Source organism: Bombus flavifrons, chromosome 11 (genome assembly GCF_040668555.2).
Source record: "Bombus flavifrons isolate JBK064 chromosome 11, iyBomFlav1_principal, whole genome shotgun sequence".
In the NCBI taxonomy this organism is placed as follows: Eukaryota; Metazoa; Arthropoda; class Insecta; order Hymenoptera; family Apidae; genus Bombus; species Bombus flavifrons.
The window spans coordinates 13,217,720-13,236,533 of NC_138452.1; the positions used below are offsets into that span (position 1 = coordinate 13,217,720).

At 37.2% G+C, this 18,814-nt stretch overlaps 1 protein-coding gene and 1 long non-coding RNA gene across 4 annotated transcripts in view; one reads left to right on the forward strand and one right to left on the reverse strand.

Annotated features, from left to right (window-relative positions):
- The window catches only part of LOC138185117 (lachesin), a 255,046-nt gene that overhangs the window by 221,755 nt on the left and 14,477 nt on the right, over positions 1 to 18,814 (forward strand). For both annotated transcript variants that reach the window (XM_069123807.1, XM_069123808.1), the window contains exons 4-6: positions 12,546 to 12,704; positions 17,287 to 17,415; positions 18,016 to 18,153. In XM_069123807.1, coding sequence (XP_068979908.1) covers positions 12,546 to 12,704; positions 17,287 to 17,415; positions 18,016 to 18,153 — 426 coding nt within the window. The remainder of the gene's footprint in view (positions 1 to 12,545; positions 12,705 to 17,286; positions 17,416 to 18,015; positions 18,154 to 18,814) is intronic.
- On the reverse strand, positions 1,762 to 17,757 carry LOC138185120 (uncharacterized). 2 transcript variants are annotated; one of them, XR_011174538.1, is made up of 4 exons: positions 17,352 to 17,757; positions 16,759 to 16,940; positions 2,743 to 2,888; positions 1,762 to 2,067 (listed from the first exon to the last, which is right to left on the reverse strand). It is a non-coding gene; the product is annotated as an uncharacterized LOC138185120 (long non-coding RNA). The 2 variants fall into 2 exon arrangements; XR_011174537.1 differs by lacking the exons at positions 1,762 to 2,067; positions 2,743 to 2,888 and adding an exon at positions 14,556 to 16,572.

Sequence of the window (18,814 nt, forward strand, 5' to 3'; positions counted from 1 at the left end):
CCAAAGTTGTCACGACTAAAACGATCAGTGGCCGATTTTATAATGACCCTTTGAACGAAACGTGGCTTTGATCACTTTTTTGTAAACGTTATCTTTTTGTTTGATAGATGCGCGATCGAAAATCGAGCAATTCGTGCGCGCTCGAATGTTATCGAAGCGTTCTTATCGAAGATATAAAAAGATTCGTTAATACTTTCGGTATGACAGTGAGATTGATCGAACGTCTTTGATCGTTGGTATAGGTTGTACGACGCTAATGCTAATATATCGAATGATATAAAGGTTGCGACATATCGGTCGTTGTAACCGCACACTGACGTAAAAATTGGTAGTATCTTTTAGCTAAGTCAGTTACAGCAGAGCGCCGTTTATTGCAACGAAATTTGAATTAGCGGCCGATTAAAGTTCTGCCAATCGAATTCATTTGCCTGAACGTATTATTACTTGTTATACGCGTATAAACGTACAATCGTAGTGACAGGAGAAATCAGTGAACCACCGCTATGCGAACTTACATTATACGATGGATACTCGGATCTGCTGTATGTAGTTGCAACACCAGAGATCGTTTGGCTTACATCGCTCTATCAAGATAAATAACCTATTTTAGAGGCAGAGTTTTAATACGTTGCGAAATCGAATCGAGCTATTCGACAAGTACAGCTACACGCGTGAAAAAATACCGAAAGATGTTAATCGTCTGCCACTCTAATCGGTATTTTCTTCCTCTTCCCGCGGGTATTCCTCCCTGTTTAAAGATACGCGAAAGAAGTAGCGCGAGTGTTTTCATTGTTGCTAACTAAGCGGTATACTAAAAATTAATCGCACGGATCGCTTGATACTCGTTCCAAAGTAAATTCTCCATTCTTTCCGTTTGAACGAATGAAAGACGATTATCGGAGTATTTCGTATGAAAGAGGATGGCTTTTAATTCGTAATGTCTAGTTTTAAATCACAGTTTACATTAGAATATTACGATTCTTTGCTGCTCTCCAATCGTATAAAACCTCCATTATCGTATTAAATGCGTGGCTGCGATATTTCCAAATACTTATACTTGTGTCGCAAACTTTGATCACTTTTCGCCAGCTAGTGTATTTATATTATCCTTTGTTCACAGCTAATGCCGTGTTTTCCTTCTTTATCGTATATTTCACTATACATTATCATCCAATTTGTTATTTTATTTATAATTATTAACAGCTAATTACCATTAACTCTTAACATCCAGAATTATTCATAATATCGCAGAGGGTATAATTAAGCTGTTTAAAATCAAAGCTAACGTTGAGTTACACGTCGTATTATACCGTCGTATCGATTCGTGGATTTAATGTAACGCAAACTGATAACGTTGCAAAGAAAGGGCTTGGCGTATTGTTCTTGAAAACGCGTCATTGAATTTTTATTTTCGTTTTAATGTTTCGACAAAGAAGTAACACGTAAAACGCCTCTTTGCGCGGCGTAACGAATTTAAGTTTATGAATATTCAGGCTGGATATGAAATTGCAAGTGTCGAGACAACAAAGTTCTGATTAAAAGCAGCAACGGTTTTGTTTGTGGAAGCACAATGTTCAGCGAAAAATTTTCGACGAATTTTAGAGTAATTATTCCATGATTTCGAAACACGCTGTGAAAATTCAGATTACACTACAAATGATAAATTACGGAATTACGAAAAACGGAGAAACGATTTAAAATATCGTACGATTATTTAGCACGTTGACTTCTACTTCATTTATTTATGATTTATAACACGGTTGATTAATTTGTCAAGTTCCTTTAAAAACAATTAATCTGGTTCCATAATAGATGGAAATTTCACGTTGTGCGAAATTTTTATACAAACTAGTTGTTCACGAAATATAGAAACTAACTTGCTCTTGTCACTTTTATAATCTTCTTGTGGGAATATCCAGCTTGCTGGTAGCATCAAACTTGTAAGTTGCATATTTTATATGTGATAAAGTGCTTCGTTTCCGTATTCTGGCCGCAATAGAGTTTAGCTCTGCCGAGAATGTAGTTCCTTTTTCCGTGATTGCAAGTGGTTCTCGCATAGGTATACGGCTAAGTAACAGCAAATAGAAAGAAACGATTTTTCGTTTGAAAATTCAAAACTGCATGGTAATTTGTTAATTTCAATATTACGACGAATATTATCCACGTCATACTGCGTTCAAATGATCAAAGAACCTTTCTTTGCCATCGCGTGCAATTACAAATATTCCGTTGTTCTACGTTTATAAAAAAAGACGATTACACATAGTCTTCGACAGAACGAATTTTTACCAACGATGTTTAGAAATATCTTTTCAAATTAACTTAAGAGTCACGTTTTCTCTTGTATCGAGATTTAGATCCAACCGTAATAATGTTTTATCCAAATGTTATATTCGCTCATAAATAAAAATCGAACACGTCGCTCTTTACGTAACGAAGCTTTATTTACGGCCGAAGCGTTCCTTCCACATCACGGTTATTTATGTTACTGTGTTCATAATCTACAACTAAATGGCTCTCTTCTATACGTCTCATGTCGTCTCATTCGTATCTCGAGACACTCGTGTTTTACTTAAATTTATATTTTATTATTTTATTATTTTATTATTTTATTATATATATATATATATATTGAAATTGGGTAGAGAATCAAACGTACGTAGATGTATCCATCTGAATAAGAGACGCAAAAGAGAATGAAACTAAAAGCTAACATTTTACAAGTATCATTTTAACAATTACCGGAGAGTCTTTGGTCCGAATTCCTAGTCTCAGTCGGCACCTCTGCGACTCCGTTCATATTCGTAGTTGTATCGTGTTTATTTCAGCGCGGTTTCTACTGGTTTCCAGTGATTCGGGATCCACCCAAAATTGTAAGTCTCGCGTGTCTGCAATTAATAACTTTGCAGTTGGTGCGACGTCAAATAACGATAACAACAACGACAACGGCAACAACAGCGAGGTACATAAAATTTACAGTTAACGATTTAATCAAATGAAAGACGGGAGTTTTCTCCATATTAGGTATTTTAAAACGAGAAGAGACGAGGAGAAACGAAACACGTTGAATATGCCGTAGAAAAAGATCGTGTACATATATTTTTAGCCAAACATAACCAATTACGTAATTACGAAAAGGAATATCACATGCGAACGATACCATTCGGTAAAAGCTACCAAACTTTTATCGGTGAGTAATAACTTGTCACATTTTCTGTTATCGCGTGCAATTAAGCTAATCAGTCGTATGTACACCAACCGTCCAATTTTGATAATGGAAACAAACGGCTGTTCTATAAAAAGCTATTACTTTTTTCTTGCGTTGTTGCTAGCTTCGTCGTGCAGATAGAACGGAACTTAACTGAGACCCTTTATTCGAGGGAAATTTATTAGACGCTGTCCCGCGTGGTAGTCCGCTGCACAGGTTACAATATCGTTCGGACTCAATAACGAATCCTTTATTTTTGTACATGCCATGTCCAGTGGCGCACGCGAAAGTATCGAACGATCGTTCGCTTTACGCATCGAAATTAAGCCACGCTCGGCTTGCGGTGATCGTTCAGTGAACGGCACTTTTTCAACCATCTGGTTTCAATCCTAGCCGGGCTGGCACGAAATGTCAGTGTGATCGGTAGGAAGGACGTTTCACGAAGCTACCGCCTCGGTTACGCTGGAAAAGGGTGAATTCCGGCGAGTGTAGAAGCGATGGAAGCACGGCACAGAATAAACGAGCCAGATTCAGATTGATGCAGGATGCAAGAAGTTGCTTTCGAACTAACAGACCTACCTCGCCCCCTAGACAAAAGGGATAATGGCCGGAGAAAAATTCCCTTGTTAACGATTATAAATTATACGCGGATCGTGCTGTGCTTTTCGCCCTTGTCATCAGCTTCGTTTTAAGGATACAGCACAGTTTCAAAGATGTTTCTTCGCGAGATATATCGAGGAAATCCTTCTCAAAGAAAATTTCATCAGCTGTTAATTAAATCCGAGAACAGTCTCGATATTATGATGCATATAAAACGTTACATCGAGTCCTAAGAGAGAGAGAGAGAGAGAGAGAGAGAGAGAGAGAGAGAGAGAGAGAGGTTGTCGAATATAGATTATGGTATGTACAGGCAGTTCTAAACTTCTTAGACGTTACGCGTACAATAGTTACGTCTTTTGGTTAGTTTTACTCGTACATCGCATTGACAAACTTGGATTATTCGACTCTGAGACATACGGTAATTTATCACACGCGTAATTAAAGATTTTACATTTACAACTATACGTTACTCGATACTTGTACGTATCTTTTACGTATCTCATTAAACCGTTTGACGTATTCTAGCACCACGCCAAGATAACGAATTTCAAATATTTTTCCGCAAAGTTAAGTATCGCTATATTTGTTTTTTTGATCGCCGAATAATGATCGAATATATAGGGGAACGTATATCCTGATTTACGTTTTTGTTTAGAGCAGATAGTCTAATTTCCCTGGAGTCTATCTTTATCGCGGATCTTACTTCGCCATTACGAATCAAGTCTCGCAAGTAGCCTGCTCAACTAGTTTATCGTAATCGAATCGCTCAATCCCTCTTTGAAACTTTACAAATAAATCATTTTGTTTTTTTAATTTCATTTCAAACAGGCTAGTGTAATATCACCATACCGCTACATCTAATACTCGGTCGATAAAAAGCAGATAACAATCTTAACGTTATGTAGCTACTTCGCTTGATGTTAATAAAAAAAAAAAGGTCAAAATTTTCTATATAAACCAAACATGTCAACTTATCTTACAGCGTTACCTTATCAAAATAAGCGTGTTTAGATACAAAAAAATGTTATTAAAAAATGCGTACTTTTGCTACGATTAATGATTTATATATCATATATTTATGCAAATTATCAGTTATAGAAAATTACTAATGATTAACTATCGGTTAAGTATACTATAACCTGTTACATCGTATTTTTTGCCATTTATTACCATCGAGAAGCCAAATATAGCCAAAAATGCCATATCGATGGCACTTTTGGTGTCGTATCTCGTCTACCTTTTCACTCTCCATCGAATTCACTTTAATCCATAACGAAAGTGGGATATAAAGTGTCTTCGGCGAAACGACTGTACCGTCATATCGAAAACGAAAGAGAAATGAAATAAACGAAACAGATTCAGATCGATTCGGTTGGTTGATCTTTTTCGATAAAAGTTATTTATCGTTTAGCTTGCCGTAGAATGTCGCAAAACAATGTATTCGTACAAATACATTCTACATTCTGTCTGCAAATAAAAGATCCGATAAATAAAATTTTCGATTTTCTATTTAAATCGTTTGTACTTGATTAATCGATTACGCGCTTATCTTCGTTAGTAACGCTGCGGAAATATTTAAGAGGGATTGACATAAAGACAACATATTAGTCAGACGGGAATATACTTTTCGTAATTGAACGCGTAATTGGAAGCTTCTTTGTTACGAAGAAATATATCGTCACACCGGAAACGCATTTATAGCGTTTTGAGATGGCAAAGACGATCGCTGTAGCTAAACGGAATAGCCATTCTATATTTAGATTGTTAGGTGAATAGGAGTAATTCGTCGGGGCTCCGTTGAACAACCCAGAGCAGTGTCGATTACGCTTACGATAAGAGTAAAATAACTCTGTAACTTGAAATATTCGCCATATATTTTCCCATTATACACGTAACAATTCGAGATTGTTCGTGCGCCGGTAGTTACTTGTCTGTTTCGATCACTCTTACGTCGCGTTGCGTACAAATTCTAATTTTTTAGTTACATTTTGCCGTTACATCCCACTTTAACGTCCTTCGAAATTAACACTTTAACTTTCAAATGCTCGATCATCCGTATCAATACCGGCCTATGCGAATATTTCATATTTACAGTCCGGAATTGTAGCTACGCTATATTTTCCTGTTATCGTTCTATCCAACTGGCTGACCAATTTTGTCGCTTCTAAAACAATAGCATTTCGCGAGTAAATTTTCCTATCACATAGTGGAAATAGGGAATTATAATCGTAAATATCATAGCTAAAGTTGTTCAAGGTGTAAACGGTGGTATATTAAAGTAAAAATACCGTATATCAATCAATACTTTTGTTAGAATTATTATAAAACGAAATTGGCTCGATCATCGGCCATGGATTCAACTATGGTAAATCCACCTAAATACAACCTAGCGATGCGAACAAAGGTGGAAGCAAGCGGACTTCCGTGTGCCAAAGTAACCACTTGTAAACGTCATTCTCGCTTAATCTTTGACGACGGAAGCATCGCACCATCTGGAAAAAGCAACCTCGCTGCCAGGATCTAAATAGAACGTTCAAACTGCGAGTAAATATCACGAAACCGTGATTACGACTGGCATGGCGGGATCGGAGGTAGCATCGGGAAACTAAACGCGAAGCTGTACGTTAATCTCGAACACGCTTCCTTCGCGCGTTGGCTTTCGTCATTTCGACGGAGTACCGCGTGTCTCCGTATCTAATTCGATCGCATCGAGTTAGCAAGTGTTAGGTAGCCACCGGGTTTCAAACAGCGCGTGTACGTCACCGTAAGGTTAGAGGGTAAGCGTACGAGTTGGAACGAGCGTATGGACGTTTCGTGAGCACTGCGAGGGAAACGAACGCGGGGAGGAAGAGAGTGGTAGAACGGCAGAGTGAACGGGGATAGCGTACAAGTGGGAGGGCATCGATAGACTAACCGGGTGGCTTTGACCCGCCAATTCAGCATCACCCATACGGGTACTCAACCGCAAATCGAGTTCCGGCCGTAGGGCGGAATAAAATCGACTTCATCCCCCGAACGACCCTTCGCCCTCCACCTGTTCTCTCCTTTCCCTGCTAACCACACTAGCTTCCGGCCGATTCGCATGTAGGCGAATCCGGTAAGACATTACTCGCCAGGGACGCGTTTATTCGACGCTCTGGGAGGAAAAGCAAGCTGGAAAGAAAGAACGGAGGAGAGAGTCAGCGCGCCTATAATCGACATAGGCGAATGGAAGACAGCGAGATGTCTAGTTGCCCGATGCATGTGTATTTATAATATCGTATATCCGTCTATGATACGCGAGTGTGCGCTTTCGCTTTAGATAGATCCCAGAGAAAATTGCCTTCCGACGTATTACATTTTTAATGCTGAATCCGCTTTCAAATTGTTAATCGGTGAATTCATTTTCACGTTAGTTCGCATTTGTTTCTTTATCTCGAACCGTCTAGCTATACAGCTTAATCGACAATGATAGACAAAGTGTGTTGTTTTCTTCTGAATTCCTTGGAAACGATTAAATGAAAACTAATCTTCGGTACATAAAGATCTATCAGCACGCACGATGTAGAAGAATGTATGTACACGTGAAATATCCAAATCTCTAATTACATTAATTAGATTCCATCTGTTTAACTGTAGTCGTAAAAATATGAATTTGAAGGAATACCCGCGGTCTACTAATAACAGCCACCTATTCGGTTTCCTGACATTTTTATCCGCTACTCTATGCTACTCTATATAAAAAAGTAAAATTCACCAAAGAATTTAAACGCATCTCGTTTAATTTAACCGCAACGGTTAATCACCAGCAAGAAATACGAACCGCCGAATCCTACAAATTCCGTAGAAATGTAAAAAAAAACGATAGGACACAAAGAACTCGTCCGTCTATGAACAAGTTCGGTACATGGAAACGATCCAACGTAGGAACTGCCGGTTCCGCAAATGGCAAGCTAAATGCAAAGCCCGCTTCTGTTGTCGACAAAAGTAAACGGCGGTGCGTTTGTGGTTTGAAGAGTCACCCCGTTGGACAGGAGACACACGGAGGTCAAGTTAAAAGAGCCGGATTTTAATTGTTCCAACTGGAAGTCTCGGGGCCAGAGGAGATTCACAGGGATCCGTTACGATTTTGTCTCCGTTGATGTTGTAGCTGCGTCGGTTACCGTTATCGTTCTCCTCTTTATTACGCGTATCGTACGATCTTTTCGCTTACGCGAATGCACGGAGTTATCCGCCATGTATTTTACTCCCGTCCGTGTAATATACGCGCCGTATGAACGAATGCGCGTACGACGTAGTAGAATTTATGGCTGAACAGATATACTTAGCCGGCGTGGACGGCGTTGAGTGTAACTCGGGGGCACGTTATTGTTGCGTTAAGTGTTACGACAACCGGTGAAACTCGTTCCGTAAACGGAATGCGAATGAGAGAGGGATAGATTTATTGCTTCGAAAATACGGGAACGCCGACCGTACGTACACGCGAACACGAATTTCCGGCCACCGAATGGAACACCGATTGATTTCCCCGTTTGTCATTTTATGAATCTCGTTGTGTTTCGTTTTACGTAGCGAGGCTGACACGTGTTCGCTCGAAGCTTATGACGCTCCGGTGCTAAACAGTACCGCTGGGTGATAACAAAATTGATGTCTGGCCAAGTAGTACGACACGATAATAACATGGACGATGAAAAGAAATGAGAAAGCGAAGATTACGCTTTATCATAGTATTTCGACGCGATATTGACTTTACAATTTTCATTTTTACTCTATATAATACGCTTACATAATACATCTCGTACGTAACACCTTATATGTACATACATATCGTACGGTATATAGTACAGTAATGTATAGTAATCACCGTATAACCAGAAACATGTTTATTCGTTTAAATATTAGGTAAAAAACTAAAATTATCAAGCTGTATTATAATAGCTGTAATGTTATAATTATTAACGTCGACCAGTCTGTATGGACACCAGATATAATTGATAAATAATTCATAAAAATCTATTTCACTATTCTATATGACCTTCTTCTCACTTGTATGAACGCTTCGATATTATAAATTCTAAATACCTCAGAATGATATTAAAGGTAAATTTTAATAAATAATTAATCTTTAATATACAATATATACGTATACTTTATATTTATTTTAATTTATCCTTTTAATTTATTTTTCTAACTTATTCCGGAAATTTGCTGTATTAGCTTACTAGTTCTACGCGCTTCTATATTTTTAGATTTACTCTTTCCTCGACATGTGCCGTATCAAGTTACTAGTTTTACGCGTTTCTATACTTTTAAATTTACTCTTCCCTCGGAATGTGCTGTATCAAGTTGCAGGTTCTACGTTCCTATATCTTTTTTCTTTTTTTCTTCTTTTCTTTTTTTCTTTTTGGAAAAGCCCGCCCCTTACGCGATACACGCATGAATCACATAAATTTACGTAATAGCAAGCAAATCTCCGCATGTACGATGATTATGTAGATACAAGGCTAAAAGGTGTTACGGTTTTATGAACGCGCTTGTATGGCTCTTCAAACGCGGAAAGAAAACGTTCTCTCGCGTATTAATTAATAATTCTCGATTAAATACAAACACGTAGTCACGCAAGAACAGAGGCGATGGAGATCCAGATCCCCTTGTATGCGGGACGTCACGCATGACCTAATGCGATGTTGGATGGCACGGGGTCAGTGCGATGTCAACTTGTAGAAATAACCGGTGAACCGGACGATTTCGCACTTTTTGCAGCGATTTTCGTACGTTTTCTTCGTTATACGATCTTTGAAAATCGTGAATTTATCGTTTATACGCGTATATCTGGACATTCGTATTTACTGGTCTCACATCATATATATTTTTATACACTCACGAAAAAAAAAAAAAAAAATTCAGTTTACAGAAGACTAATTGTAAAAAAATAATAAATTTAACATATATTTCCCCTCGAATGTTTCTTCGCGCACGAAACGAGTCCTGTTATCCTAAAAATTGTTATCTATTTAACCATGAAATAAATTGGTAAAATACAGAAGTACCGTTACTATTACTGCGATAATGCTAAACGTTTTACCGACGATACATCGTCCAATATCGTAAAACGAATCACGTAGACACGTATGTTTATGATCCGACGTAACAGATCATTACCGCTGATAAATCTGAATTTATGTTTCGTAAACTGAAAACAGGTTGCAATTTTATTTCCGCAAAACACCTGCTGACCCCGTTGCGAGAAACGATACAAAATGCACGATACAAAGCTAGAAACTGCGCTTGTAAAAGTATCAAACGTTCTCTCCGGCACAATGTCGGTACTCGACAAAGGTGGAGACGTGGAATGCGATGGTAGAATCATGGCTCGGAATTATAAAGAATAATTTACGACTACTTGAAATTAAGATAGCGATGCTGATAAATCTGAATTCTCTGCAGGCGAAATTACGAGCATCGAGACAAAAGAAGCTTCCGTAATATGAAAGAAATTTATTCGTTTAAGCGATAAACTCGCAGCTGTTCCATAGATCAGTACGACTCGTACGATTCTAAATGAAATTTGCTACGTTTCCATAGGTATCGTAACTGTTGGAAACCGAATTACGAAGCAAACGTAATCGCAAGTTCATACTTCTTATCTTGGATATATGTCTGCACGTAGATTTAAAAGGATACGTCAGCTCGAATGGCACGAATGTTCGAAGAAGCCTTCTGTGCGCGCGCGCGTTGTGTGCTTACCCTTTGACCGAAATTCCGATTTCTTTTGTCGCGAATATCACAGAGATGACAATTTTCTGTTCCACGAACGTACAAAGAATACTCACTGCGAATAAACAAAATAATTTCAAACCCGACGTTTTTAACTAGTTGTTCTAAATTATCGCAGGCATCTTTTTAAACTTTTAAAAATTTTAACATAACCAGGATAAATACGATACGTTTATTTTTATCGGTCGAACGTAACTTTTAATTATTAACCTCTTGAAACATACGCATTTGTTAGAGACAATCGGTGTTTTTTGTAAATTTAGATGAAACTTCTGGTATTAATTATTAGAAATTAACGATACATTTTTATTAAAATTTTTTATTGCGATGTAAATGTATTTTTTCCTCCGATTATCTTGTACAGGAAGATAAATGTTTTTCGTGCAATGTTATCGTCGATACAAATCTATATACACGTGGAAAAATGTATTTTTCTTAATATCCTTGTTAAACGATATCATCACGGAGAATTTTATATAAATGTTTTATATTGGACAGCTTTGTTTCTCTCTGTCCCGGCAAGTCCTCGTTCCGCTTGACGTTGCCTTATTAATTATTAATACACGTTGATTGGCTAGTTTTCACGAAATCAAATTACCAATCAGCGTGTCTTGTATAGGTCGCTTTCTCCCTTCCCACGAGCTCCTGTCTAGGGGTGGGCAATTTTCCGTGGTGACGAGTGGCGGCTACTTTTTAGCGACATCGCGGCGGACAAATTCTCCAAACTTTTACCGTTACAAACCGACCCTTTGGAATTTCTGCTTCATGATGCATACGTAATCAGGGCATTGAGAGATAGGCGCGAAACTCTAAAAAAATCCCCTAAACGATACTAAGTGCCGTCCACGCACGGTATCAAACCGTAACAATCGTAAACCGTGTCAAAAATCTAACATCCTTTTTATGAAGTATCAAGTATGAAGAAAAGGTATTGAAATTCATAAGGTACTCGGTTAAATGTTATTTGGTTTAGTTTATATCAGGTAAACCTACAACTTTTACATCATCTTCTATATATAAAATTACTTTATTGCCATATCCGGATAACGAATACATTTTTCTAAGAGTGGTTAGTCTTTTATCTTTTCAGGGGAAATAGATTGTCGTATAATTCAAGGGGCTGAAACAAAATTAGCGATAAAACTATAATCTTCGGTTAATCGGGGAAATTTTGTCTTCGACGCAATTTGTGATATGACGCGCACTGGAAACAGGATATGACTCGGCAACGTGTAAGTTGTCAGAGTGGAAAAGAGGGATGTAATGCATAGCAGTGAGAAATAGGTCGCAAAGGGAAACGGAGATCGTTTATTGTCAGACGTATTTTGCAACTAGAGAGAAGCTACGATATTATAAGCGCGGGAGCTATTTCAAAGTCAAAAGATTTCCAAGTTATCATCGCATTTAACGCGCGTATTATTATTAAAAATAGTGCATAGATCCAGAGAATTTAAATGTTTTTAATATAATGTATCGATATGTCGATAGAACGTTTAATATAATACGAGATCTTTGAATTAACGTTAGAAGCGATAACATCGATCTATTCGTAAAACTTTTATTTTCCTTCTTTCTAGCTCTCCAGAAGGTTTCACGAAATCAATTATTAACTATTAATTTATAAGAAACTATTGTTTTACTCTTTACGTCGTGTCATTTTTTTGTCCAAAAATAAATTATTCGTTCAAAGAGTTGAAGGAAAGAGTTCAAAGTTTTCTTTAAATAATCATTATCGATATAAATCGATATAAATCGATATAAATCGGTGCGATTTTTTCGGACGAATGTTCTAAATTGCTTCTTCCAATAATTGTATGAAATGTATCGTTATACATCGCTCTAAGCCGAGGATTTTTCTTCGCATTCGCCACGATCGTTTCAACATTCGATAAAGTATTTTAAGTCTCCCATAATTTGTACTATATGACGCAGATGTAATAGTATCACGCGTGACAATTCTATCTACCTTTATTTTTTCAAGTTCCTCCAAATATTCTGGACTATTCAACGAGCACAGACATGGTGGTACCGGAAGGCAGTAAAGTGACTTTGCACTGCGAAGCGACGGGATCACCGGGACCTAACATCACCTGGCGACGCGAGGATGGCCAATTAATACCCTTGGCAAATGGACGAAAAGGTCGGTTTAATCCTTATCGGAGTTTATGTCGACCAATAATTGAAAAAATACATTTTAAATAGTTTGAAATTCATCCACGAACAAAAGTAATATCGTAAACGATACAACAAATACCTAACAATTTTCATAATTCTTTCTCTACTTTACTTTACTTTACTTTCTCTACTCTATCGTTTATTAATTTTTTAAAACCGTTGAAACAAAGTTTCGAAAAGTCGTAACAAAGAATGCACAGTGTTCCGCGCAATGATCTCTTCGCGAACAATCAAATTGACTCTCGGATAAAGAAACAGGAAGGACGCTACGAAAGTGTGAATTTATCGTTAAAGATAAAACTCGCTATCTATCATCGGTTATTCCATTCGATTTAATTATTCGAAAGCCAATATTTTTGCGATTTAGTTGCGCGTTCAATTACATCGCGTACAAAATTCATCAACGTATGCGCGACAGCGATATCGTGTATTATACTCGAATGTTTACGCTTACGTACGGTATGTGTCGGTACGCGTTACAAGCATTACGTTTCGTGTAATCGTGTAATCATGCAATCGCGTAATAACTTTCACTCTGTACGAGCAAACCGAAGATTTTCAAGTGTCGGTGTCAAGCTGCAGAAGCATATTCGCCAGATTCGCTGTAACCGAGTCTTGTAATCTCCAGTGAGAGCAAACACACCGCGTTCGAGCAAGGCCAATAGGTTAGAGGCTGGTGATACGTTTGCATAGGTGGGGAAGATCTGCTATATTTGCATTGAAATTGGCAAACACCGGCAGATTGCTATGCGTACCGAGTTTCGCGTGGCTGACTTTTGCGTCCGACAATGAAACACCGAATGGGTTGTGACCGACGTTTGTTTAAACGCGACCACCTTGCCCGCTATGTAATTTCATCTTTCGTATCTTAAATGACGATCAACGAGCGATCGACGATACGAGTCTGTCAGAAGCGAAATCGATCAACTTCGCTTCTCGTAAATGTCTCACTTTCGTTAATCAAATACGCGACAAATATTTCGTTCGTAAGCAAGAAAACACTCGCTTCTATCATTTCAATTATTCAAATGAAAATATGAGGCAAGTACTAGTAACTTGCAAAATAAATTCAGACTTATTCCATCGATGAATATTCCGAGCGACCGATACGGCGATCAGAGATTACGCGATAAGTACGTATTCGATCGTAGCGCTGTCGATGACTCGTCCCCTAATTTTATTTTATTATCTACGACTTACGTTCTCTTTGCTTGCAAAGATAAAACGAATTACGACCGATTTGGCTTCTTATTGTAATTCGAAGATCGAAGTTCGTCTCGATCGTCGTACAATAGATTGCTCGCTATCAACGAGATCAAAGATCGAGAGTGCAAAAGCGAAGGCTGTATTTTATTCTTTTAGATTCTTTAAGATTTCATTAGAAAATTCGGCTATACGAAGGATTTGTTTCGATTCGAGAAATGATTTTCGAGAAATATAATCTATTCGATTGGAAGACGATTGAAATAAGCTTCCTCGTAAAAAGTAAAATAAATACGCATATCGTTTTAAAGCTTTTATCGCGATATTTACGCTGTTTGCTATTTACGTCGGTCCGTAAATGTTGTTTAAAGATACTATTCATTTAGCTCAAAACTAAAGTAGACAGAACCGGGACAAAGGGAAACACCGAGGCAAAGTGAAATATTGTTTTCCACACGCTGCTAGCAGTAATAGATACTTGGCAAAAAGAATCCAATATTATTCGCGACATTATATTTGTGTTAGTGATATAAAGTCTTTAGCCTTATTCTTTCTCGGCTCATTATCGTCATTCGGACGATATACAGAGCGTTATTTTTCATTTTTTCGCGAATAAGTTACGATATATTCTTCGTAAGCTTTCGCTTCGTAAAAATAATTTAATAAAAGTAATTTTCCTCCATCTTATTTACTTTATAATTTACTTTCCATTTCACGCTTTACATTTTGCATTTTATATTTTACATTTGATTCGTTAATGTTTACTTTACTTTTACCTCACCAACGCGGAAACGTTGTTACAACAAATTTTTTAAACAAATACTTAATCAAGTTTTATAGCAAAGAAGTTTTTATATTGTTTCGTGCGCTTTTAGATTTTAAAAAACTTCTCTTGCTTCTGTCCCTTTTATCCTTTTTGTTATTTTATTTTGTTGTTTCATTTTGTTCCGTATTCCACCACATCTCATAGTCTGCCAACAATAACATCGCCATCGTATTTTCAGATACATGGAACGATAGCGAACACATACTTATCGTTGCAGAAAATTTCAGACGTTATAATATTTAAATAAATCCGATATTGTATTATAACGCGTGTTTACGGTAGTACTCTATCCGTTTGAACGACATTTATCGGAACAAAATTTTAGTTAATGCCGGATTAATTGAAATTTTATGCCGGTTAATTCACTTATCCGAACGTGAGCTCCTGTTGTGTAAACGAAAAACGATAGGTAGCGAAGAAAATCGACCAACTTTCGCTATACGAACTGCAATTATGTAAACTGTTTGTCCTCGAGTGGTCGACAAATTCGGATGAATCGAATTCGGAAATCGTAGTCGGATATTGCTCTGGAAATTTCGTCGAAACGAAATTCAATAATAAAACGTTTTAAACGCGTGAGCCGCGTGACCGATTAATTGCGATTTGTTTCGCAAGAAATGTAACGAAGGGCTGGGCTGGTCACTGGTGGTTACTCGTTAGGTTTCGGCCAGTTTTCGTTCTTTCGTATTTCACGTCGTTCAGTTTGTTAGCTGGGCACAAATATTCCGCTAGATTTAATCGTGGTTACACGACGTACGTAGACTACCCAGACTTTCGGATAAGTAAACTGAATTTGCCGACCTGTAGCTGGACAAGACAACACCAAAACTGTGTTACTGCCGGTTGTCTGTTTCCTGCAAATATCCGTTTGGCCTTTGACCATATGAACGAAAAATTTCATTTTATATAGCTGTCGAAACTAATTTTCTAGTAGCGCAACACGCGAGATTTAGACTTTAAACAATTGTTCGCGTTCCGTCAGAGAAACAACTTCGCTGAACGCAGAAATAGCGAAACAAAGAAATAAATTAATTTTATACGATGTGATATATTCGATGTAAATCGATAAACGAACAAAGGCTAACGTTAAATAAAAAGATCAAGTAATCAGGTATTAAATGATAAATGTGAGAAATTCCTCGTTTAGGTAGTAAAAAGCTTTTAAATTATTATGTTTTTATGTAATCGTATAATCCACGAGATATCGTTAAGTTAGTTTTTATACGATACATGTATATAATATATTCTAATATATGTAAAGCAATTAAGAGAAAAGTTTGTTTTTCCAGACGAACGAATTTTCCAAAACCTTTCAGTGTTCGACTGCGAATTTAAAGTTTTGCGCTACTTTACGTTCTTTACGACGACGTTCCGTTAAAAACATTCGACATTTGATATGTGTACATATGTATATTATTCACGATACAGTTTACACTTTTCGATGTGATCTATCGCTTTGAATAAAAATTAATACTCTGTGAAATTGCAAAAAAAAAAAAAGAAAAAAAATGTGACTTTAAAAATTATATTAAAATTGGGGAGAAAATTTGTGAACTCGGCTATGCTTTTGATTACTTTGCAAAACAAATTATAGGAGAAAATTTCGACGTAGTTTTCATCGTATTGCAGCTAGTACTGCCGGGAAATATACTGACGCTAAAAAAGTTGTTCTAGCCCATTTCAAAAACTTCATGCTCGTATACCAAACTGTCTGAAAGTGTAACTTCACCGAAACTTCCCGGGAAAAAAGGCGTACATTCAGGAAGCTTCAACGAGCAGTATCACGCCACTCTATATGTGAAATCTGTTTAATCGAAAATAGCGTACGTAAATATCAATTTCAAGAAGAGATACGTCATATGTAAAAATTCGTTTCTTTTGCAATATACACTGTGTTCCAGCATTTTCTTATCAACTTTTCCCAGAATGTTCTAGTAACGAGACGCTGTAGTAAGAATAAAAAAAAAAATATGAAGAGAGTGGTACTTACCATGGTGGTGCAATACCATCAGCTACTACTTCCATATTACTACATTTTCATGGATAATTTCATCTCTACCGATATCGACGACTTCTTTCTCCTTCTTCCGTCCTTCAGCCCTTTCGCTTCCGGAATACTTATTATTTTTGAATGTCCAACTTACAGGGAACAGAGTATTGTCGGTTTCAGTTCTTTTTTTATCCAATAAGAACAGAAGAAGTCGTATTAGTAACATTTTCTCAAATTTATGGTATAAAGTAGAACGCAAAGACAATGCAAGGTTTCAGATACTTTGTTTTTCTAATTCGTAAAAACGTGCGGATACTTGATATGACGAAAGCAATGTTGACTTTTATTGGATGAAACATAATTTTATATATGACAGCTTATTTTAAAATATTTGAATGTTAAGTAACGTTAGAAAACGTTATATTTTAAAACGGATAATATCCATATAAAGATTAGATTTATACCGTATACCGTTTAGCATGCGCTTGAACGAGTTAAGCTCAACTATCGTTAAAATTTATTTTACAGTGCAGAGTGTCGAAGGACCAAATTTTAATATTTCTAAAGTAAATCGGTTACACATGGGCTTCTACCTTTGCATCGCATCCAATGGCGTGCCACCATCAGTTAGTAAAAGAATTATGCTGACTGTTCAATGTAAGTACATATTACCAATAGCCAATTAAAATCTCCTTTGATTCTTTCGCTACTAGAATTTCGCTATGTATATACATACATCGAGCAACGTACATTAATACAATATAATATAAGATAAGTAACTATTTGCTGAAAAACACGTGCCATATAATGCAAAAGTATCTTTATCTCCATTTGTGCGATATATATCATGCAATGCCGTAATTAATATTGCCATTCATATTCATATTAGAAGAAAAATATATTTAATGATTAAAGTAGGCAAAGCATTTAGCTGTTCAACTCCATATCTTATTAGTCTAATAATCCTATAAGACGCGTTAACACGTCACCGAGATTCCGAATTTCTTATTTTCTCTTATTTTAAAACCACCATAGCGAAAGGATTTAAAGCGAACCTTCTCAAATTCTTATTCTCTATTTTGGACATGATTAATTAGCAAAAAAACTTGAATCGAGTCGTTCCATCGTTATATCGTGCTTTCTACTATTCGTCCGCGATTTATCAGCCACGGCGATAAAATGCAAAAGCTAAGCGAACACGAAGGGAAAAGCAAACGTTTATTTACGCGATGTGGAGATCCTTCTTTCTTCTTTCAGTTCCACCCATGATTTCGGTGCAGAATCAATTGGTGGGCGCTCAGGAGGGACAACAGTTGACTCTGGAGTGCCACTCGGAGGCTTATCCTAAATCCATCAATTATTGGACAAGGGATAAGGACGAGATAGTTCCGCAAGGTAGATTAAAACAACGATTCACCGTTTATTTTCTCCAGCAGTCGTTTATGCAAAACTTCCGATAGCCTTCAACCTGGTCTTTCCAAGGTGTAATCGCGTATCCGCGTACACTCTTCTTGCATTTATCTTCCAAGGAAGAAGAAGAAGAAGAAGAAGAAGAAAAAGGAGGAAAAGAGAGCAATTGGTTGTAAGGAGACCTTTGAATAACGAAAGCTTCGTACCAAACGCATAAACACGCGTGGAAGGAAGCGCGAATATAAACGTTCAGCTTCGCTTTATGTCAGGGCAGCTATAAAAGGCAGCTTTAGTACTCTTCATCGATCCACCTTTCCTTTCAGATCCTCGTATTTTCCTCGTATCACGATCTCCGCTCGTTTAGTGGTTTCCGTCAAATACATTTTGCAAGTCCATCCTTTCCTAACTGTGTGTAAGATCGTGCGTCAGCAACCTCCATGCTGGCCGAATTTATTTTCTTTCAATTGCCACTTCCATCGTCAGATACTCGATCGATCTTCCGGTCGTCCATTCGAATTACACCAATTTTTTGTATTTTTTCAGTGTACTCTGAATGTTTTGAACCGTTGGTTTTGCTAGAATTTCGGTATTAACGAGAGTCGATCTATGTCGGCCACGATAAACACGAGACAAGTATTATGAAATA